The sequence below is a fragment of the Protopterus annectens genome, chromosome 16.part0 (assembly GCF_019279795.1).
Source record: "Protopterus annectens isolate FY-2018-M chromosome 16.part0, PAN1.0, whole genome shotgun sequence".
NCBI classification, from domain to species: Eukaryota; Metazoa; Chordata; order Ceratodontiformes; family Protopteridae; genus Protopterus; species Protopterus annectens.
Genome location: NC_056750.1, coordinates 576363256 through 576389037, shown reverse-complemented (window position 1 = coordinate 576389037; position 25782 = coordinate 576363256). Strand labels below are relative to the sequence as shown.

General features: G+C 39.0%; 1 protein-coding gene across 2 annotated transcripts in view; it reads right to left on the bottom strand.

The window, feature by feature from the left end:
• The window catches only part of COL5A1 (collagen type V alpha 1 chain), a 1013097-nt gene that overhangs the window by 126094 nt on the left and 861221 nt on the right, over positions 1 to 25782 (bottom strand). For both annotated transcript variants that reach the window (XM_044058757.1, XM_044058756.1), the window contains exons 41-42: positions 23066 to 23119; positions 6951 to 7058 (exon numbers count right to left, since the gene is read on the bottom strand). In XM_044058757.1, coding sequence (XP_043914692.1) covers positions 6951 to 7058; positions 23066 to 23119 — 162 coding nt within the window. The remainder of the gene's footprint in view (positions 1 to 6950; positions 7059 to 23065; positions 23120 to 25782) is intronic.

Genomic DNA, 25782 nt, shown 5'->3' with positions numbered 1-25782 from the left:
ACACACCCAGCTACTGTTACAGGGCAGTTGTCAGTAAGAAATAATTACACAGCGTGACTGAGTTTTCAAACCTGGTACACAAAGTGAAGCTGCTTCTATACACAAAGCTTCCTGAAGCTGATACAATGCATAAAAGGCTGTTGTTGGAATACAGTGACAGAGGCATACTGATCACCTGGTAGTGAGGCATATAAGACCAGGCCACAGTGTAGTAATGGCAAATGTGTTGTACTTTAGTTAGCTATTGATATGTACTGTCTCTATCCTCATATAAAACACAGCAGGAATCAAACTGTCCTGCAATACTACCTGATAATGAAGAAGGAGCAGGTGTCAGGTTGGAAGCAATCTCTCCTTTGCCTGAACAAGCAAAAAATGTCACTGGTAAAATCCTCTAAGGCTAACTTCGTGTCAAAATTGGCCACATCGACTAAGGACAATCACAAGGCCTTCTTCACATACATCTGCAATCTCAAAGGTAGCACCCAAATCTTCTCTGAACTGGTTGTCAAAATCACCACATACACAAATGCTGTATATATAGCCAAACTGCTGGCAGAGAGGTTCAGTGAAAACTTCACCCCCCCCCAATCAGTAAACCGGGACATCCCCAGCACCTGCCTCCTTCTCCTCATCACCAAGGAGCAGGTCTTTAATGCCCTTTAAAAGGCAAAAAATACAGCCTCCATGGGATCCGACAACATCCCTGGCTGTGTCCTACATGAACTCAGGCAACAGCTCTCAGTACCATTAGGCACCCTATTCAACCAAAGCTTAAGCACCAGCTTTGTCTCAGCCAAATGGAGGTCTGCCACTGTCATCTCTCTACACAAAGGTGGAGCATCCATTGACCCAGGCAATTATAGGCCCATCAGCCTAACTAGCCTGATCTGCAAGGCCATGGAATTCACTATCATGGACTTTATACACAAGGACACTGGCACCGCCAAACACTTGACTCCACACAGTTTGGTTTTGTCAAAGGGAGATCATACCTGTTAAACTTGGTTGAATTCTTCGAAACAGTCACCAAAGCCATGGACAAGGGGAAGACGGTGCACACTACCTACTTTAACTTAGCCAAAGCCTTAAAGACTATTCCTCACTCGGGCATAATAGATAAACTCTTCCAGCTAGGCATCAACCCTTATGTTACCAGATTGGTAGCTAACTGGCTCACTGATAGAACCCACTCAGTCAAAATAGGGGAAGCCACCTCTAGCAGTAGACCCATAACAAGCAGCATACCCCAAGGATTGGTCTTGGTGCCTCTGCTGTTTAGGATACACTTTTCTGAGGTGCAAGCCAAAACCAGTGGTCTGTGGTTGATTAAGTTGACAAATGACTGCAAACTGGGCTCTTTCTTAAATTCCCTTAGGGATGTGAACATCCTCCAAGAGAACCTTACCCAAACTAATGACTGGTGCCAGAAGCATGGCCTCAAACTGAATGCCAAGAAATGCATGATTATCCCCTTTGGTGAAAATGGCATCCCCACTAATTATCACATTAATAGCAACATACTAAGCACTCAATCAGTTGTGAGGGACTTGGGCACCCAGGTTGATAGCAACCTGATTTTTGACCACCATGTAGCCTGCATTGTACAGAAGGCTTTCTAAGTGGCCCACCTCATAAGTAAGGGTATTTCATTCAGGAGCAAGGAGGTCTTAATATCCCTGTACTCCTCTATCAGACCCATTGTTGAGTACAATGTCCCCTTCGGCATGTACCTTGCCAAGCACATGCAGCAGCTGGGGAGAACACAGAGGCTCCTGACCAGGAAAATCCAGGGTCTCAAACACCTATCCTATACAGATAGGCTAAAAGCCCTGCCCCTCTACTCAGTCTTGTACAGACTGCTCAGAGTTGACCTGTCTCTGGTATACAAGGCTGTCTCAGACCCAGACTTGATGGAATTGCTGCACATCTGTAAGTCAAAGTCCACTCATGCACCCCACACACAAGGCCTCAACCTGGTCTGAGACATTAATAGAACTTGTTGGCGGGATAGATTTGTGTCTCAAAGATGTCCACAATCTGTGGAATAGACTCCATCACCATGTCAAGTAGAGTATCTCACTAGCCCTTTTTAAGAGGAACCTGGATGACTGGATGGGAAACAAAAAATGCACCCCTGATATCCAACCTGTGTCCCTGCTGGACAGGGGAAACAGGTGCGACTTTGTGGGAACATGGGCAGAATTCTTGGCTAGGCTTATAAGGGCATCTGGGCCAATAGCCTAGTATCGTCCTATGAAGCTATGAATGAAATAGTATTATGGCCTGAGTGATAACTGCACTGGAGTGCCAGGAAGACAATGTCTTACCCTGTGCTCAAAAGGTTAACTTTCATGTTCACAAGAGACACTGTTCTACCCCTGGAATATCACTACAATGGGACTCAATATGTGTGATTTCTGCTCTCTTCCACCCCCTGATATAGCATGGAAAGAACACTGTTTATGTTGCAGCACCTTCTAGCACTGGATTGCTCTTCCTAGACACTATACCAGCTGTTGTTGTGGAAAAGACTACAAGCTAGCAATCCCAGAGTCTTGAAAATAATCTGGTAAAGCAGAACAAATCTTATTTTTACACATGAGCACATATGTAGCAGATGTGTCACTTTTTTTTCCAGCAAATATATTGCCGTGGAGTCCTGGCTTTTTGTAGTACTGTTAAAGGCATGGTTTTGCCCAGAAGTTTTTCAAAAGACAGGACAACATAATATTTTGTTGAGTATGTTCAGTCCAATCCATTGAAGTCCTCAAGAAAGTGGACTGCATAACAATGGAAGACATTTTTTATCTCATTTCTGCTATAAATGTAATAGTACCACTCTCGCATTCCTTAGAGCTGTGACCCCATGACCATGGCTCATGATGCTTAGATTTTAAGTAGTATTTACAACAATTCTGCATTGCTACACTTTGCTGTTATGCACCAAAGTGGGCATTTTTCAAGCTGTTTAGCTACTGTACTGGTTCCCAATCAACAGAACAACCATGTGCCTAACTATATTATCCACCATGGCATTTTTTTTCTTTCAAACTGTTTTTTTCTCATTGTCTCCTTTTAAAATCTTATTATTCTGTGTTGCCAAAATCCTTACTTGAATACTACTAAAAAATTATGTAAATAATTTTTGTGTGTAGTATTTATTGCTGCCAAATACATTTATCTGAATACTTATATGGATTCACACATTTTTTTCTATTTATATAAATTTTCCTCACATTTCTGTGTGGATCTGAATGTAACCATTCAAATTATATTTATGACAAGTTGTGGAGCTTTTCTCCCGAAGCCACTGCTGAAAAGGGGTAAAGTCACACAGTTTCTTTACCAGTAAACAAAAGCAAACAAATAAATAAAATAACATAATTAGCTAATAGTAATCCCCCATGCCTAACATGTTTGAAAACGTAACGATCATGTTAGTTGCATGAAATTTAGAATGAAGAGCTTATGCTTTCAGAAACATATCCTTCAGTCAGTGATAGCACACTGTATTTCCTACTAATTCTGCCTGTTGAGGAGGTAGTATTCCCTCAACCTCCTCCATTTCAGAACTAGTTGTGTTGGTTAAAGGGATACTATCCCCAATTACAAATATAGTTAATAGATACTGATATGGACCTGTCCACTTTGGATGATGTAATGGGTAATGTAAGTGTAGACTATCTATTTTTTCAGTAGTACATGCAGAAAAAATAGTGCTCATCGCTGTGTTTTACAGTGATTTTAAAATAGCAGTTGAATACTGTATTGTTAATAATTTTTTAAGGTGGGCATCAAATGTTTGATGTAACGCTGTGTGTTCCGCAGACTTTTTGAGTTGCACAAATTGTTCCAGTAAGGTACTATCCTATTCTAAGCAATGACAATGGTTACATGGTGGAATGTAACAGTAGTTGCCCCAACACAATAAATACAAAAATGGAGCCAATGCAACTGGTTCAGATAATGTATATAAAACTTCAGATAAATACACATAAGAACTCATAAAGGCATAAACATTTGAGCACAGAGATTTATAAAGAACACAACTATTTGGCAGAATTTTAAAAGCTCACCAAATAACAGATCTATTACAGTGTTAACACACTGCAGAAGAACCAGATCAACCCAAAGAACAAACAACTCGGAAGGGAAAGGGGAAAAGAGTGGTTTTCTTTTCTGAAGTAATCCCCTGATACACTACACTTAAGAAATAAAATGACAGGAAGGGTGGACGTGCTCCAGACACCCACTCCAAAGAGGTGAGTATACCCTCAAATTTGCCTACAATAAGTCCCGCAGCTTGCCTCATTTCCGCTCAGATATACCTACCCTCTGACTTTACACTTCCTATTTCTTCCCTGCCATAATCACACACTCACCTTATTTAAAACTTGCTTATATGGATAAATCTGTCTGCCTGGCAGACTCTACTTTTCAGAAGTAAAATTAAGGACAAAGGAACACTTGCAGAAATATAACAAGTGACAAAGTGTAACTGCTAAAAAAAGAACAAAATTAAATTGCAGGGTGTTTTTTTTTTCCTCCTTTAGTCCTATTAGTTACCATTTTAGCATGAATTAGTGTACCAAAGATGTCTGCATTACTGAACCTCAACACCTAAATGTTCCAAACTAAATAAAGGGCATCTACTGCATGAAACTACCTACTGAAGTGCACATAACATCAGAATATATGTGCTCTAACTTAAGCTAGTTTTGAGCACCCTCCTTACTTTTACTCTCGCTCCCAAAGTCGCTTCAGCAAACATAATAATAATAATAATAATAATAATAATAATCATATCACACTCTTCCTCCAAGATGCAGTGATCTTATACTCAATGAAAAGGAATACATTTAGAGGCCACACATTGCTACAACTTGTAATAATTTGGGCACAGGAAATAATTTTCTTGGGTGGCGAATGCCAGGATACCTTTTTGTCTAGGCTTATATAGGCCGTAGGGCCAATAGCCGAGTACCTACGTATGAACCTATAAGTAAAGAAACACAGGGAAACAATGCACCAAGCAAACATGCTTAAGTAAATTAAGAAAAAGCATGACTTGCTTCAGAAAGGAACATTCGCATGATGGGCTTGTAGGCACACAGAGACTTTTTTGGAACAGTTTGCCGAGTGTTCCACAATAAAGTAAATGGCAATCCAGTTCAAACTGTTTGTAAAATGAGGTATGTTTTTTTCCCATTGCTGTATAGCTGTATCTCCTTTGAGATTTGGACTATGAAACTGATGTCACAAAAGTATACAACTCTGCACATTACAGGCCTGTAATAATGAACTGTAATGCTGTAGTCATTACAGCTCACTGGTACTATAGAGGGTGGATACTGTGCTGCAACAGCACTTAAAGATGTATACTGCAGGCATGACAGCAATATTTTAACTATCTAGTGTGTGTGTGTGCACCTGTCTGTCTGTCCTCAGAAACTGCTTAGTATAGATGTGTAAGTATGTACATACCTCTGCATCTAACAATAGAGAAAAAAGTGAAAGATATGTATGTATGCATGCAAAATGTGTATCAGTATCTCTCTTTATGCACGCACATATATCAGCATGGTGCATTACAATGGTACAGAGTGTGGTAGTGGTTTATATTACTGTCTCACTGTACTTGGCTCTACAGAGTGCTCCAGTGGTTAATGTTACTGCCTGACTGTACTTGGTACTACAGAGTGCTGCAGTGGTTAATGTTACTGCCTGACTGTACTTGGTACTACAGAGTGCTGCAGTGGTTAATGTTACTGCCTGACTGTACTTGGTACTACAGAGTGCTGCAGTGGTTAATGTTACTGCCTGACTGTACTTGGTACTACAGAGTGCTGCAGTGCTTAATGTTACTGCCTGACTGTACTTGGTTCTGCGGAGTACTGCAGTGGTTAATATTACCATCTCACTCTCCCTGGTTCTACAGTTGAGTTACCTCCTGGGGTGCTTCTGAGTAGAGTCTGCACTTCCTTGTCATTTCTGCACATGATTCATGGGCTTCTGTATGGCATTGCGCTTCACTTTCCATGTCATGAGTGAACTGCTGATCCAAACTGTTGTGTGTATGTTTGAGGGCAGAAAATGGAAACACTCATGGACTTTATGGTTTTGAGAAAGGCTCACTGACAAACTAGGAACCTGTGAATTAGGCCACTAATGAACCATAAGGCCTATTTCTATTTTCCATAAAATTAAAGAAAATCTTGACTAAGAGAGCATAAAGGAAGGAAAATGTGCATTACTCTGATTAGTTTAGGGAGTGCATTTGTTCTTTGCAACCCACAGCACCAAGAGAGGGGGCCTGTGCTTAGTTTACAAAACCTGGTCTGACCTAGCTCTGTTTTTCAGATTGTGAGTGGGATATATAACAAGTAGTGATAACAAGAAATCCTATAACCTACTAAGAATAAACATAATGAGCAGACAATAAGTTGTCACTCATAATAATGTTAAGACCATCATTAAACAGACTCCAAAAAACAATACTAACAAGTATACAGATAATAAAAACTACTTGCTGTTAACCTTTACATAAGCCAATAGGTGATAGGCTTTACTCTTAAACATATGAAGAGGTCTAGTACTTACTCTGTGTGAGATGACATTGGAAACGTAGCTCTTAATCCCACTGTCTGTAGTAAACTACACAATACTTGCATGGCATTCAACAACAGCTGAATTTTGATTATGTGAATGCTATGGATACTGAATTAATGTCCTATAATATTTTTTGGAAATATCTTAAGCTCAAAAATCGAAGAAAAATCAAGGAAAGCTCTTAATAATGTTGATTGGGTTATAACAAAAAATGTGTTAAATGCTTCTTTTATAAGATATTGAAAGATTGACTAGATGGGTTAGAGTTGTGTGTCTGTGTGCATTTTGAATACATTACTTTCATCATCAACAGTCATATACCAAAATGTAATACTCACTGGTGCACCCTTTTCACCAGCAGGTCCAGGGTGGCCCTGAGGTCCAGGTCTTCCTTGGATGCCAGTTGGTCCCGCTGGGCCAGCAGGACCTCTTTCACCTGGAGAACCCTGGAAAACAGAAAAAATATGGTTTTAGCATAAATAATAAGTATGTGGGCAGCCATTATCATTTTCTTTTTTGTAGTGTTATTTTAAGGTTCTCATGCTCTTGGAAAAATTCAGGAAAAATGGTAAAAGTGATAAAACACACATATAACGTGTATAAACAAAATTGCTTTGATTTTGCAAGGTAAAAGCTAGTAGCCTTATTAATGCAAACACATATATATTTTAACCATATGCTGTGAATATAAACAAGGTGTGTGATTCCCCAGCACTGTCCCAATAATCAAGGAGCCTCAATCCTCACCACTGGCAACAGTGGGGAATGTACACACTGGGAGGATGACAAGTCCACGCACAGTAAATTACAATTTCCCTTAAGAGCACACAGAGACTACAGTCAGTCTGAGGCTGGTTTCTCCCTCTTTCTCCAGATCCCCAATAAGATTTCCACTGGCACAGCTATAGAGTTGAGTCCTTAGCCAGGGTTCCAAGCCAAGTCCTCCAACACTGTCTCTGTCCAACCACTGCTTCGTGTCCCTGCCCAAGTAGCTGACACACACACTCCTGGACATTTGTTTTACACACACACACACACACCTGGGAAAGGCTGGCACAGGTTTACTATGTATGTTCCCCTTCTGCCCAAACTATAAGGTAGTTATCACTGCCACCAGAACCCCTTATAAGCTACTTTAAGGCCCTTAACTAAAGGTATCCAATCCTACTGTGTAATGTTACTATTGATCCAAATGGTAGTTTGACCAAGAGCAAGGCTATTAGGAGTGGCACACAGTGACACCAAATACATATGCAAGTACTTCCAGAGCTTTAATATGTCTCACAAATATCAGCCACAAAGATAAAAGAACAAAACAATACTCAGTAAATCAACACAGTAACTTCAGAGTTCAAAATAACAGGAAATATTTAAAACAGCATTTCAGGCCAGTCTCAAATAAATAAAGAAAACATCTAAGCTATACTTTGCTATATTCCTATCTGAATCTAAAAGAGTTACTATGCCCTAAAACTTACTTATTGAACAGCCCCCAAGCAGACGTGTAGAATGTGGTGATGAATGGATGTTTCCAGGTCAAATACAAAATGCACAGTCTCTCTCTTAGAGAGTTCTTAAATTAATATCAAGTATTACTGCTGGATTAGCTTGGATGATATCACTTTTTGTCAGCTGACTTTTAGAATTTAGCATCTCTGTGTGAAAAATACATATCTCTCAGATGTTTGCAGATCCTGGAAGTCACAAAACAGTAAAACACTTTTACATCTTAAACCTAGTAATTACTTCTCTTTCAGGGTAATACAAAAAACATCTAGCTCTTGACATTGTGTCTGCTACTGCACTGAAAAGGAGAGAGAACTTTTATAGCACCAATTTAATTTCAGCTTATTTTCTTGAAGTTTTATAAGGTTAACCCTCCATGCTCTGTTTTCTACTGTTAAAACATACACAGTTACACAATTACAATAGTTTATATACATTTCTATTCTAAGCCAGTAGGGCATGCTGTGGTTACATTTATCTCAAAACCACGAAAAAAGCACAGCAGACAGGCACGGAGAACCACCTGGGAGCATCCAACTTCACAATAAGGCAAACGAACCCTGTAGCCAAATAGCAGAACCGTACTCCTCTTTAAACAAAAAAGTCTTTTATTAACGTTACAGCACTGAAATCACGTTTTCGTTGGCAAACCAACTTCATCAGATACAGCCTGTTACACTCCACACATTATTTATACCATTCAATGCTTAATTAAAAAAATAATTAATTGATGAATTAATTGGTTAAACAGCTTTCTTAAAGCAAAACTTTTGCCAACCTGTTAAGCTCACTTGTTAATGTAAATATACAAAAAAAGCAGTCATTTAAACCAAAATTTCTCTTGGAAATGTTTTTAAAAATACACTTGTATATAAATACAATATGAATATATAATGGAATTTAAAACCCCAAACAAGAACATATTTCATAGTCTATAAACCACATATCAAATGGCCTATGAATTTCTACTAGTTGATAGAGACTAGTCTTAATTAAAATTTTCATAAATAAGTTTTAAAACTTTTAATATATTTACAAATAATGTTAAACTTATATAGATAAATTAATTTAATTCATTTAAACCAATATAGGCCAAATAATGTTCATGTACAGTTTGATAAAAAAGACCTGTTTAAAATAAAATAATGACTAACATGAATTGCCATTAGGCAGACAATTAAATCTTTTACACTTGTTCAGCCTTTAATTTCAAGTATGGCATAATAGAGATTGAGTCATTCAACCCTGGGGGCTTGTTGGATTCCAATAAAATTTGCCAACATGTTTCTCCAGGGGATAACAATGCTCCCCAGTTTCCTCCCCTAACACAATGGGTTACTCCTTCCAGCACAAAGAATTTGAATGTTGCTGCTTCACAACTAATCGTGTGCCTATATAAAGCATTCGTGCTAACCTTTTTAGAAATATCATAACAGTGTTCATAGATACATCTCTTTAGCTGCCTCTCCGTCTTGCCGACATAAAATGCCTGGCAAGAACGACAGACAGCCAAGTAGACTAAACCTTTAGAGTTACAATTGTATAAGTTGTTTGAACACAATTTCCTGTTCCTACTTTCTAAGTATACAAATTCCTGGTCCCAAACATATTTACATTGCATACAGCGTCCACAGCGGTATGTCCCTCTCCTAGGGGGATTGGGGCCACCCTGCCTAGTATTCTGCTCTAATGCCCTCTTGATGTTAAAACCCCTTCGGTAAACAAACTTGCAGGACAAGTCTTTTAAATTATTTAAATCCGTAAGGTCCCTGAAGTTACAAAGTTCCCTTTCAATAATGTATCTGATCTGTCCTGCATCCTCGTTATGCTGTGTAATAAAAAACTGGTTGAAACCAGTAACATTTGTATCTATTAAAAGGTTATCATCATGTTGATCCACTTTGCTCTTCCCTAAAATAGGAAAAAACCTACTTTTCCTAGCAGCCCACATTTCGTTTTTAACAGAATTAATCAATTCTGTCGGGTATCCTCTGTCCATAAAAAATGACATCAACTTATCCCCCTCAGATTGAAAAATGGAGTCGTCAGATGTCATACGGGAAACCCTGACAAATTGGCCCTTTAATATAGATCTTTTTTGAAATTTTGGATGTGAACTTAAATAATGAAGATATCCATTAGAAAACAATGGTTTTCTGTAAATGCAAGAGCTAAACCCTTCTCCTTGCTTACTAAGGGTAACATCTAGATAATTCACTTGGTCCTCGGTTACTTGATAAGTAAACCGCAAAAATTCCATTGTAGAATGTAAATAAGTTATAAATTCTTCAATAGAAGATTCTGGTCCTGTCCAAAAAATACATATGTCATCCAGGAACCTAGTGTAGTGAATCCAATATTTTGAAAAATCACTATGAATGACAAACTTTTGTTCCCAGACTGACAAAATAATGTCTGCATAAGTGGGAGCACAATTAGCTCCCATATAGACCCCTGATGTTTGTTGAAAATATTCACCACAAAAGTAAATATAATTGTATCTCAGGACCAATTCCAACAATTGTAAGATCAAACGGACATCATTGTTTGTAACACCCTGACATGCCCAGAGCGCTTCTTCCATCCATTCCAACCCAGTGGTGTGGGGTATCACTGAAAATAGGTCAACCACATCTATGGTGACAAAAAGCAGGTGAGACCTATACAGGTCATTAGTGATACCACGTAAAAATTCCCACGAGTCCTTAAGGAGATACTGATTTCTACCCCACAACTGCTTTAACTTCCAATCCAAATATTTCAAAAGATTGTGGGTTTTAGACCCCTGGGCCGCCACAATAGGTCGTAGAGGCGGATCCTCCACATTTTTATGGATCTTAGGTACCCCAAATATGGTTGGCACCTTTGGATGAGAATTATCCAAAACTGAAAAAAGATCCATTTCAATAATGTCCTGGTCCAAAAGATCTTTAAGAACCAAGTCTATTTTCTTGTAAGAAATGTGTACCTCATTTCTGGACACAGTAGTATACTTACTACCATCTGACAACAAACTATACATTTTAGCCTCATATAACACTTGGTCCATAATGACCGTGCCGCCCCCCTTATCAGGTTCCATAACTCTAACAGAAGGGTTAGCCCCCAATTCTGCTAAAAGGGTAGCCTCGGCCAAACTTAAATTATGGACATACTTGGACTTCCGCACATTACTCCGAATCTGTTTCTCAATTCTGTTTTCCAGATTTTTTAGTTGCGGATGTAAAGGGGGATTGTACGTACTTGATTTTTTTAAGGTTAAGCCCGTGTCCCGTAGAAGTGGACCCAAGTAAATGCTGCAAATTCAATTTACGAATAAACAGTTTGACATCCAGAATGGTATTAACCAAACTACTGCCCCTACTGGGCACTAATTTGAAACCCTTAGTAAAGAGTGTAAACCAAGTGTCAGAGATGGCAAGATCACTGTAGTTGTAAATGTGATAGTCACTTAATGTATACTTAAAATGATTACCAATGGCTGTCCTATGAATATTGCCTGGGCTCACCAGTCCTCTTTCTGGTTTCTCCTCCACCCTTTGGATGGCTGCCCACCCATCCCTTGCGGAGGTCCCATCTGATGTAAATTCCTCTGTTTGTAATGGGACTGCTTGCGGAGGTGCTCTGACCTCCTGGGTAAAAAATCTTCCTGATAAATCTCATCAGCTGTCTGAAAATGAGTAATAGGTGGAAAAGATTCCTGAACTGGGGACTGGGCCTCCAAGGGACTGGATACCTCCCTAAAGGCCATTTGGTTTGTATTCTCAGCCTTACAAAAAGGGGGTTTAGGGTAGTGCCTGCCTACCATCAGCATATTCCTTAATATCTCTATTCAATTTTTTGTATTTACGATTCAAAACAGTAGTACATTACTGATCAATGTACTTCCTTAAATCATGATATTTCTGTTTCTCTGTTTCAATGGTAAACATCAAATCAGTGGTGATAACATCATTGTATTTAAAAATATCCCTTTGCAAAGTGTGGATTTCCAAATCATTTCTTTTAATTATGGCCCTAACAATCCCTAAGCCACATTCATCAAACAGTCTTAAAAGCTCAGTATGAAATTCACTGCCACACACTACATTATTCGGGTACTTGTATACCCGTAGCCCCTTAGGGACTATTTGCTTATTAAGACACTCATTAAGATATAAATTGTCCAGTTCCAAAATCTTGTACCTGTATAGGGCTCGTTCGAGGAGCCGCATGTTCTCAGAAAAGGAGGAATTAGAATGTACATTGTTTTCACCATCTTCGCTAAAGTGAAAGTTCGGTTTATGAAAAACCCATTCCTTGAAGGTGGAAGCAGGAGCAACAGCGATAGCAGAACCCGCGTGGTGATTGCTAGTACTGGGAACAGCCACATCACTATCCCGTAACACTGCTGGGGTGTTATTGAAGTTAAATGAATCCATCCTATCCTGTACAACAGCAAAACCATCGCTGTTATTCGATCGCTGTCGCAAATCCAAGCCAACAGACCTGGAAGTGAGAGCCTTGATAATCTCACGCTGTTCGCTGATAACGGCCTGTAACCCTTGACCCAAGGGAGTGAGGAGCTGAACCAATTGGGTAAGTTGACCCGTGAGCTGGCGGGAATTGAAGGCTTCAAACTGTACGCCATCCTCCTCAGAAGCGCCCAAAGCACTAACAGCGGTATTCCCCGTACCGGTCTCCATAACAAACCACAAACAATAGAAAGTGCTGAATATACTCAAAACCACGAAAAAAGCACAGCAGACAGGCACGGAGAACCACCTGGGAGCAGCCAACTTCACAATAAGGCAAACGAACCCTGTAGCCACAGGCATAGCCCTGCAGCTGTCTGCTGTGCTTTTTTCATGGTTTTGAGTATATTCAGCATTTTCTATTGTTTGTGGTTACATTTATCTCAGTACTTTACACCTTTACACACACTTCTGTATGAATCATATCAATATTCACAAATGACATAGAATTATTTACAAAATTCCAGATAAATGAGCTGGCAATATTTCCTTTTGTGACAAGGTGTTTGACTGCTTATGTGTTTTAATTGCACCATAAAATGTATTGGCTGGAATATGTAGACAAGTTGCCCTGTATGCATGTGCCTTTTGCATTTGCATGGTTCTGAGAATTATGCTGTTTCTTTCTGATTCATAGTCTGTACATCCACAGCTAAGTATGCAGTGCATGCAGGTTAGATCCTCCATATACGCAGAGTGTCTGTCTGTCTGACTTTCCACAAAAAGTGAATTTGTACAGATGTTTAAGCATGTATATACCTCTTTGGCATGCATGTGGATCAAATTAAGAAAATGACAATTCATAATTCATAACAATAAGCATAAACATTGCTAAACTTGTATGTATAAGGAAAAGCACACACAGCAGTAGCAAAGCAGCTGTGCTAGTAAACATATGTAGTTGCAGTAGTTTATGTGTCACAGCACTGTTAACCAAGTTGCATGTCCTTGCAGACCTAGGACTTATAAACATTACTCGGAGTACCTGAGCTACTATGCTATCACTGTTAAGCATTCAGTAGTTTGCTGAAGAGTGGACCAGGACATCATCTGGACCTTGGTGAGGATATTTTGACCACCAACTGAACCTAAAGGAATGCACAGAGTTCTTATAACCATGGATACTAAGGTATGTGCAACTCTTAGCATGTTAGCTATAGGAACATTTCAGTATCCAACACACATTGGGTACTTCTCAGGCCTCTGGCTCATGGACACTCAGTAAGATTCTCTGTTTTATGCTGTTACATGTGAATGGAATATATGTTTCCCCAGAACTGAAAAGGAGACAGCCAACACTATGCATGTCTTTTACAATGTTATCTACCTTCCTGAAATACTGGATGGCATACACTACACTCATGTTGTGATAAATGTCCTCCTGCCAAACTCACAGAGACGCAGAAGTGGAAGCTGCCACTCCCTCCTCTATTAGTCTGTGATGCACAAGAGATTGTGTAGGAGTACATAATTCTTACATTTCCATGCACCAGACTGGTGTATCCATTTCCAGTGTGGTGATTTCTCATGTGTTTATATTATTGGTAAATCCTGGCACAGTGAGCAGAAAACATGCTGACACATGTCTCTGATGACCAAGGCTTGATTACTGGTCCAAGCAGTGGAAGATCTAGACAGGGAGGACTAGAAGTGCAGGGACATATTCCACTTACCTTCTCTGGAGGGATGGGTAAGGCTGTGCACAGCTGGGGGCACACGGAGTCCTGCACTTTCCCTAGTGGATTCTGGTGAGAGCACCACACATGCTTCAGGGGAGTAACAGGGCTGCTTAAAGGGAATACTCCCTGCAGACATGAGGGGAATCCTCCATGGTCATCATATTGCACATCCCTCACTGGAACTTCTCCAACTGCAGGTATGGGATGGGGTAAAAGAAAAAATCTCAACTCAGCCTTAATAACTGTACAGCTGATGGCTCCTTCAGGTTGACACCCTCCTTGGTGATAGGAAATCAGTGGGCTGCTTGGCAAGTAGGGGGATTACAACTGATGGACAAGAAGTAAAAAAATAGTGAAAAAAAGTTGTGTTTTGCAGAAGATGCTGAATACTTCCATTGAACCCAGGAGCATGATCCCAGGCATGTTGGTTATTCCAACCAATAAACTAAGCGCTTTTGTCTTGCAGCTTAAGACTTCATCAGAATAAAGTCAAATCAGTCAGGTTACATATTTATAATTAGACTAATTAACCATAAAATTAAACCTCATTAAACACTTTTAAAAGAACCATTTAACAGCCCATACAAGAATTAACTGAGTTGCCCCTCATGTGCATCCATCCTATGCATGTAACCTACACTGACTATGGACAACACTGTCAGTTTGTGTATTCACAATGGCACTGGTTATTCTGGGGAGATTGTGCACATTGCATCATTGTGTGATGATATAGCTTTTACCATAAACTTTACTTTATGATGTTTTACTCCCATGTCCTCATGTAACGAGTCAACATCAACACAATAGCCATGTAGCATATACAGAAGCTCCATTAAAGACTTTGTAGTAGCAGAATGTCCCTGGATCACACATCTGTACATCTGCTTTTTTTTTTGCAATTCACTGGACATATTAGGGTGCAACTGTGATGTCTGAAGCTATGGCATATCCCTTTGTCCCTGGTGTATAGTTTGCCCACCAAGGAAGCAGTACAACTCCAAAGCTGGTGTTTTAGCCATCTGGAGCACTTTTAAGACTCTGTGCTACAGGAGATTCCTCACACAGGGTTCCATTGTGTTTAACCATACATACAACCTCTACTGAGGGCTGCTTGCAGCCCAGACGTTGGACATTCACTAAGGTCATCATGCTTCCTGTCTGCTGCAAATCAACAGGTACTTTGAATATCATCACCACAGTCAATCCAGCCTCAGCCATTTCCACATGTTGTCCATTAGTGCCTCTGTGTATGGTTTGCAAAGAAAACACTATACAGAACAGCTTATAAAATGCTATTAGGGTATCCTAATGACATGCAGGACAAGGATGTACATGCAGTCTATGACTCATTATTGAAATTCTGACACTTGTAATTGTGAGTCCCAAAATTAGAAAAAAAAAATGAAATATTCAGAGAACAGCAGATGTCAAAAATTGTTCTGCTTTCTAGTTGTTGTTTTTGCAAGGAGCAGCAAGCCTCCCATCCCCACTATATGTCTGTAAGTGTATGTATATTAACACAGAGATCACCATACCTTTGAGAAAAGGGAATACGCTGAGAAAAAGCTGGCACTAATAGAAGTTAATAATGCAGTAGCTGGAAGTAGTGACGATAAAAAGCAAAAGTCACAGAAAATATTACACTTTAGGTAATAGTAATTAATAAAGCAATATCAAGAAGCGCTGGATGAAACAAAAAAGTTGTAGTAAATATTTAACATATGTCAATATAGGAAAATATTATGATAATAAGTGTTGTACTATGGTTTCTGGCTAAAGGTAAAGCAGGCACAAAGTAAATGTCTGCAGTACAATACAGCTCGGAAGGCACACAAACAAAAGCATGCAGACAGACAAAGCCAGTAGTTAATTGTTTATGATAGGTGAGGAGCAAATCAAACAGACTCCACAGGAGCTGCAAATCACCAGGGAACTCAAATGTGCTTTTCATAACCATTTAAAGGAGGTTATTGCTGAAGAAGCCCTTTATAATACAAAATTGATATAGGATACACTATAGTTATTTAGGTAGAGTATTGTCTTTCACATCTTGTGCATTGGTTTCTTTGCTGTGTTTCACATATTCTTCAACCAAGTAGATCAGGTCATATGAAGTACTTGCTAATAACAGCAGTGATATCCAATTAGTTCCCAGGTTTACCTGGAAACAGCTACTTTTATCTATAGGAAAACAATTTGTCAAATGAAGAATTATTTGTTTGAAAAGCCAGCATGCACTCAGTTGGTGAACAAAAAAAAATGGAAAAAAAAAGCTTGCAGGTAACAAATCTCTAAATGTATTACAGAATGCACAAAAAGGAAAAAAAAAAACAGTAGATAGTTTATTGTACAGAAGAAAAAAATCACAGTTTAGAAATTACTTGTCTTACTCCTTCACAGTCTTTCTACATGATCTCACTAGACAGTTACTTTTGGTTGCCAGAGCAACAAAGGGAACTGCAGTTGTGGAAGAAAATGCCAAGTGACACATATAAATCCACGATACTCCTTCTCTTTCTAGCTCTATAGTGTATACGTTTTTTTTTTAACAATCCTTGTCAACTATGCTTTTGCAGAACATGTCACTTGCCAAGATTATGTCAGTAGCAGCAGTCACCAACATAAAAATCTGTCTTCAACACATGGAAGTAGTCAACTGACTAAAAGTACAGAATAGTCATTTGGAAATGCAAATGGAGGAAAACAAATCAGACTTGCTGTACTGTAACACATCACTGTTAACACTAAACAGAAAAAAATAGCTATATATAATACTAAAGCAATAATTTACCAGGGCAGTAATTGGTACTCAAATCCCATGGTACAGCTATATAGGATTCAGAAAAGCCTTACACTGCTACTACTAACGTATGAAAATAATATAGAGGAAACATGCAGACTTCAAACAAAAGACCAGAGCCATAACTGGCTCATCTTATACCTGGCACTATAACTGATTTGGGGCCTAAATCCCTCAGTTCTACAGTTGAAGAGTAAATACATGCTGTGATGCCCGTGCTCTCGTCCAGCAATCAAGGAGCCTCAATCCTCACCACTAACACCAGTGAGGGGCATCTCATATAGGAGGAAAGGATAACAAATACACACAGTAAAGTGCAATTTACCTTAAGAGCACACAGAGATCACAGTCAGTCTGGGGCTGGTCGCTCCCTTACTCTCCAGGTCCCCAATAAGACTCCCCACTGGCACAGCTATAGGGTCCAGATCTCAGCCTAGTGAGCAAGCTAAAACCTCCAGCACCCTCTCTGTCCAACCAGTGCTTCGTGTCCCTGCCCAAGTAGCTCACACACACACACACACACACACACACACACACACACACACACACACACACACACACACACACACAAGAGTTTATACAACCACACAGACACTCCTGGGGAAGGCTGGCACAGGTTCTCCAGCTGTGCCCCTTTTTCCCAGACTATACTGTAGTACCAACTGCCACCACGCACTAATATTTATCAGCTACTCAAAGGCCCTTGAGTGTCCAATTACTACTGTGCAATATTATTATCCAATTGGTTTTATACCCCAGGGCTAAAGCTATTGAAGTGGCTTTGTACAATTTTACCAAAGGCGTGCAAGTACTCTAAAGAGCTTAAATTATCTCTACAAAAACAGCCACAGTTGAAAGGGTTTAAAAATATTTAATAACAAATAGTCAAAACACAAGACAATACTTTTACTACACAGTGCTAGTCAAGAGTTCAGAGATCACAGAGAAATACTTAAAATAATTCAGTAGTACCATTCTGACATCACAGAAACACACGTAGTCTAATCTTTTTAGTTTCTAGCTATTTCTAAGAGAAAACACAAGTCTAAGATAAACTTACATATAGAGCAAGACAGTGCTGATGAGTTGGATGGTCAAGACAAAAATGCTTAATGCTCTCTGATTCTCTCTGTTTAAATTGATATTACAGTCCTGATTCACATTACATCATTCTTCACACTTTCCTGGAGTTTCCAGGCTAACAAGCAATTCTTTAGCAAGCTCATACCAGATCAGGAAGCAAAGCCATTAAGGACATTTGTGCATGCAAATTCTGGCTATTAACTCTGGCCTTAAAACAGTAGCATGAATTCCTTCATCTAGACCATCCAGAGCCATGTTTACATCAAAGGGTCACAGCATGCTTTACTTGGACAGTAGAGTGCACTGTTGTTAAATTTTTTTTCAGTTCCACATGTAACACTATTTTTACCATTTAAGAAAACAAGCCTGTGGTTTACATTAATATTTACAGATGACAGAATTATCTCCAAAATTCTATCTGGCTAGGCTGGCAGCCTTCATCTATCTTCACCCAATCTTCACATACCCCCCCCCCCCCCACCCCGGAGAACTCAAGCTAGTTTTTCAAGTGACCCTTGAGAAACCACTCTGCTTGAGGGAGTTAGGTCTGTATGAGTGCACCTTACCCCATTCCCTGTCTTGAAAGACCATCTGCATTGGCATTGCTAATCCCACTGTGGTGCTGCATGGACATATATGCTTGCAACCCTAGGCTCCATCCATAGAATTCATTAAATGCATAACTTACATAATATCAATGAAATTAGGTTTTATTGGTTGGAAGTATTACTCTAGAATTTCTGATATAAGCAGTATTTTATTTATTTTTTTTAAACAAAAAGAAAACTCTGAAGGAAATAAATGAAGCCATCCATCCACAACCCCTTTTCCCATTTTTGCACATGGGGTTGGGGTGTCACTTTAACAGTAACAATCATCTAGAGCCAAGGTTTACATCACTGGATAGCTAGCCCTGCCTCAGCATTTCTTCCACACCACACCCACACCAGTGACCAATTAACAGTGTCCAATCCACCTACTGCATGTCTTTGGAATATGGAGTACCCAGAGAAAACCCACATGAATAGAGGGAAGACATGCAGACCCTGCACAGAAGGTATCCCAACTGAGAATCAAGCCAGGGAACCTCTTGCTGTGAGGCAACAATGCTATCCACTGTGCCATCCTATAAATAAATGAACATTTACATAAAAATGATGCATTGTGTAAAATTATGTTGTACATCTTTGACTCGCCCTTTTCTCAGTAGATTTAAAGCTGCAGTAAGCAAACTGACTTTATATTAAAATGATCAAACTATAATGTGTCACTCCGGCCTCAGGACTGTGACACATAAGATCATGCATCATGCTTATCCTTACCATGCACATTATGGTGGTGGAATTGGATTCTTTACTTGGTTTACACCAAACTATTCATTCTGGACAAAGGCACTGATTTGTGTTTGCTAAAATAATGGACTCATTTTCCTTAGCTGAAATTCCATGCGTTATACTGGTCATTACTCTGGTTTCTTAACAGTATAGTTATTCTGTTTGTAATTTATTAGTTTATATAAACAGATCAAAAGCAGACTTTTTGTGCATCTGTAGGAGTCAAAAAACAAATTTTAAAAACAGAATACCAACTTAAGAAAACTTAATGAAACATTTAAGTTTTGTTGAATCGGTAACCTGGTCTAAGATATCAGATTCTGTACATCCATTTGGTTATGAACTTGGTCTAGTTTTAGAATTTTAATACATTTTGGTGGAAAATAGAAAAACAGTGGCTTTGAGTATGAATTTACAAAATAAGACATTGTCTGAATCAGAAGCTCACGGTAAGACTATATTAGTCTCTTAGGGTTGGGAGGGTAGCCTAATGGTTAAGGTGTTTGCCTTACAAACACAAGGTGCAGGGTTTTAGTCTCACAAGGGATAATTAACTAGGCTTAAAATGTCTCGCAAAGGCAGTTAGCTTAGTACTAATCCATGAACCTAGTCACTAGGAGAAGTCAGCATTGCAAAACATAATGTGCATATGAAATTGCTTCCCTTTACCTTGGTGAGTGCAAACTGAACATTGTTATATCAGTTGAGTTCAGCTCATTGATATTGAACCCCCAGTCTCTTTTTTACATAATAAATTACTGCCAGTATAGTTTCTCAGTGTGCGCTGGCAACAATTTACTTGTTTTCACAAATTTCTTCTACTCTGTCTTGGTGCAGCTGTGGAGTTAATATTTATAAGTTCTGCATGGGTGTGGTTATGTGTGGTGGGGGCTTGTTCTCCACATAGGTATAGAAGGGGGATGCTCCTCTGAAAAAAAGCTGACATGTAAGTTTTTGTTATGGTTAAATTCATGGCCAGTTATGCTTGGCAACCTAGTTCCTTGGTGAGTCATACTGAAAGCATATAAAAATCCAGATAACTGTAAGATCAGCAGGGTTGAAACTCACCCTGTAGCAGCAGTAAAAAAATAAATAAATAAATATTGTGTTTATGTTAAATTATTATACCCAATGTCATATGTAGATACGTTCCTAACTTGGGTAAGTACATTTTCGAGAAATTTGACTTCCTGCGGCTAGAGTACCTACAAGTGTCTAACCTTATGACCACAACATACACTTGTGCATTACTCACTCAGAAATAGACCTGCACATTGTTATAGTTATACAGGGACAGTACTTGAAAATGATTAATGCATGTGTAGGGACAACACAGAGGTGTAGCTATCTATTCTTGCACCTGGTGCCATCCCCCAGTCTACCACCCCTACACACACACACATACTTTAAGTTGAAGACTAAAAAACAATTATTCTATCCTTTTAAACTACAGCAAACTATTTGCTGCATTTCTCAATGCTGGAATGCACTGAAGACTGATTCCCCTAAATTTTTCTACTCTGCTGACACCCAGTTCTTTCCACCCTAGCTCTATCTCTATATTTTAGATGTGAGGTACACTGGGACAGCAATATAAGGCTGTGAGTATAAATTTAATTTTTCTGGCTTAATTCATGTTTGTACCACACAGTCTTTGAAGATCAGTGTTGTAGTCTAATCATTTGGTAAGAAGAAAACTAGGAGAGTGTAGTAGCCAAAAAAAAAAAAAAAAAGAAAAATCAGATTATTTTTCAGTAGAAAAACGTGGACTAAAGTAAAAAAAACAAGTAAGTGGGTATAAAACAGAATGTTCTAGAAGTAACAGCTAGATAATCAATGTAAGCAGTAGAAGAAAAATACATCTTAATGTTTTTATAAACAAAATCAATAACTACAAGCTGCCAGTACTGAATGGGGAGTATCTTATCTTGTGGCGTTGGAGAAGGAGGAGAGAGAAGCCCTGTTACTCATGTACTGTTAACTGAAGGATGTAGTTATTTTGTGGCCCTTAAGAAAGGACATACAGACAAACCATAGCAGATACTGTGATGTATGGCTGATGTCCCTTCTGTGGAGTTAACTTAAACTGCACAATTGTTTTGCAAAACCAAGGTACAAAGCACAATACACAACTTTATTTTCAGATCACACATTAGTGGAATTTAGCTTCTTATAATGGGATCACTTTATTTTTTGGATAGTTGTGTTCCAGTTGGATGTTTAAGCCTGTTTTTTTTTTCAGTTCAGGGTCATAAATATGTCTAAGTACAACCAATTAGCAAACCAGATTTTAAGGGTCACTGTGGGTTGATGTTCCTCTTGGAATGAATCAGTCCTCATTTTACTGCATGTGGCTTATAGGTTCGCAGAGTCACACTGGGAGGTTTAATTGGCTTTGTGTGTCTTAAAGTTGGGAAACCTAGAGTAAAGCATTGCCCATGTATTAAACGTACACGTTTTGGTAGTAGAGAAGCAGATTTACAGAAGTGGCTATGATATGCAAGAAAGTAGCTTTTATCAACATTTATACAAGAATGAAATGGTAATGGTACAGCAGAGACATATGATAGCACTAGCTAGATTCTGCACTGATGGCCAGCTATTCATACATTGTCCAATCACTGTTAACTCCCCAATCTTTGTGAGTGCTGGGTCCGCCACCAACTCTGTATCTTTTTTCAGCTATCATATAAATGACTGTTGCTGGTTCTTCACCTACTCTTCTTAACTTATGGTCTCTAAACCTTGATCTGAGCTTTGTAGGAATGCAGATGAATGTATGAAAGAAAAAGGGTAGTTAGCACTCAAGAAGGATATGGATTTTACTCCCCATCTACTAGTGTTTTGTTATAAGAAATTATGCATTTCTAAAAAATGTTCATAGATCAGTGATGTTTCTCTTTTTCTGTCACGTTAGAGCTTCATTTCTCCATAATTTTGCTCTTCATGAGGTGCGTGTAACATGTCATTTACTTCTGTGGTATCTTAACTGGTCAGTTAAAAAAATTATTAAAGCAACCAAGTGTATAAATAAATCTCTCTCTCTCCGTCTCTCCCTCATAACCAGGGAGATTGTTTTTTCTTGTAGATATGAAAAAGAAGAGAAAGCTATGTAGGCTGTATAGCAGGTGTGCTTAGTTGCTTGGTTGTTTGTAATCCTGGGGTTAGAATCTAACAAAGTGAATGCTTGGGCCTTTGTCTTACCTGGTACGTGAAGGAATCAGAGCTTTGATACTGTGAGGCCATGCAAGCCAAGCATTCTAACATTTAATTACACAGATTATATGCACTGAGGGTGAATGGGCAGCCTTGAGATGTTTAAAAATATATGAAACACTACCACAATCCAGAATGGTGTCTTAAAACATTAACTGACTTCTGAATGTGCTCCTCCATTTAACTGTGTTATCACTCCGGCTCAGAGAAATTGACTTTCTTGCTGTCGTGAAAACTGTTTAAATAATGCATTAAGAATGAAAAATGAAACAATAAAATGGTACAAAATAAATAGTATAAAAACAAGTAGTTGCTACTTACAGCAGGGCCAGGAGGACCAGATGGTCCTTCATTTCCTTTCAATCCAACAGCACCCTACAAAGGAAATAACATTTAAAAAAATATTTTAGAATCTTCATCAAGAAATAGTCATTGACTTTAGAAGCATTCAATGACCTTTATAAGCCAGTATGTATTAAATGTATTTTTCATTAAGACAGCTACATGCATTTCTAGTTATTTCTTACTAAGATTAAGGTATGTATAAACACTTAATGTAGTGCTGAATGCTGTGATCAATGGAAACAATAGCTATAACAGTGCTGTTATACTGTGACACCCACACCGTTTGCCTTGCTACACTGTGTTGCATCCACATACAGAAGAGTAAAACATCTTATATCGGTCTGCATGGGTATTATCTTATCCATCACAGTCATCAGGAAACAGACTTGTGAAAAAGAAGTATGCTCTGCTTTTGTTTATGCAGTTAAGCAGAGTAGTACAACAAATGTAATGGTTATTGCCATGACTCATCTGTATATGTTCCTGTCTGTATCCATGTGCTTGTTCCAACAACATGTCATTAGTGAACTGGTGGTTACTTCTAGGTGTATGTATCTGAGAGTTGGCACAGAGGATTACGGTTATCAGCTGTTAATGATCTACTTGCTGTGGAACAAGGATTGACTCCATCAGCCTTCATTTGCCTGCTGTGTCACCAAGGGTTTAGCCAGGAATACTCTCTGTACCCTACTGAGTACACCTTTTTCCTGAGCATCACATCACTATGGCGTTTTCTCAGACCATACTATGTCAACTGTCAAAATTAATGCCTCCAAGAACAGGTGCAGTATTGCTAATCTAAAAACAATATCTTTAACAGTTTCAGGGGAACAGCTTAAAGTGTTACTTATATTTATTAAGTACTTGGGAGCCAACATTTTGAGAGATGTGTCCATTTTTAAGTGATGTGTCCAAGTGGGCTAGCACTAAGACCTTGTGAGTACAAAATGGAATTTGTTTGCTTCACCCCTGTGTGCAACTTTGAGCAAGTAATTTAACCAGGTTATGCTTTGGGGTTATTGAGAATTTATTACAGGCTTTTTAGTGGACTACATACCTTGTAGCTGCCTATGGCCCTATGCATGCATGTGAATGCATTTGTGTGTGCACACATGTATGGACATATCCTGACAGACTAATAAAAATGAGTTTCTCCCACTCATTGCATGACTGAATCAGCAGCAACTCTCTTACAGACCTGAAATAGATTAGGTGGGTAATCAAGGAATGAATCCCTGCTTTTCATTTCTGTTTTATGACTTTTCTTTTACTTTGCAGGACCACAGGGTCATAGGAAATATGAGGCAACTATGGCTTGTGACCATTTACTTTCTAGTACCCACCCTTTGACCATACCTCCTTTATTGAAGAGGGCCCTGATAATCAATCTGGGGTGAATTTGTGAATATCCCTCCAGTCATCCAGTTCCTCTTTTGATGGAAGATGATCTTTCATGCCGTTTAATTTCCAGCAGGACTACATTCCAGAGGTGACGAAGACACTGTGTAATGAATCAATCTCTCCACAGTGGTTTTATTATTCATAGATGATGACTTAGACCCATAGTTCAGATATTTGTGGGACTATTCGATTTGCATCGATGCAAGAAATCCAATACAACTTGGTCCCTAATGGCACACAAGGGAAAAGCACAGATCTTCCCTTATGAGTCTACATAACACTGAATAAAGTGAAGTATGTTCCGTCTTTTTTAATAATATCTATTTAGGTATATCCCAAAAGGGGCATTATATTCAGTAACTGGCCTAATCAGTGCTTAAAAATAAGGGAACAATGACTTCTTTAGATCTATATGATACTCCTTTGGCAATTAGCTGTACTAAATAAAAGGACTTTTTGACTACTGTTACCTACAAGTTCAAAAGTTTTTAACAGCACTATCCTTTTGAAGTGGGGTGTTCTCTTTGCCATATGCTAGGAGAGGGGTTGTTTGCCAAATGTGACAACATTTCACTTCTGGTGCTTTTTTCAAGGGTTTGGATAGCAACTCTGTTCTTGAGGCAGCTACCTGGACTTGTCTGCATACATTTTCCAAGCACTACAATTTGGATGGAATCTCCAGAATTAGAGCTGGTTTTGCTAGGGCCATCTTTCATGGCTTCCTAGAGGACTCTGCTGGTCTTTCCTCCTCCTAAGTTTCTTCCTAAGCTTTGGCACTCTCCCTAATGTTATGTATACTGCAACAGTGATATGGAATGACATAGTACAGTTGTGTAAAGTTTTACCATAACGGTATGTCCTTTCCTTCACCTTTGTAGTATTCACTCCCTCCCACCCATTCCTGGTTCATTTATCTTCTGGTTGTACTGTTTACCTCTTTCTTTGCTAAGAATGGCCTTCCTGCTGGGGGTCTCGGTTCTGAGAATGGTATGTCCAAACATCATCTTTATGCCCTACATTTTGGGAGGAGCATACATGTGATGTATGGCATACCTTAAAGCAACCTAAGGCTTTGGTATACTGGCCGGACGTTGGGCTGCCCTTGGCAGTGGATCCCTAATGTTATGAATACTGCAACAGTGAAGAGAGTGACATCTACCGTTATGTAAGATTTTACACAAGTGTACTTTCCTGATGTATCTGTTAAGTAAGGAATAGTATTTTATATTGTGCCCAGAGATACCATGCATCTGGAATTTACAGACGCTGTGTGGTCTAAGTGGAAAAACAAA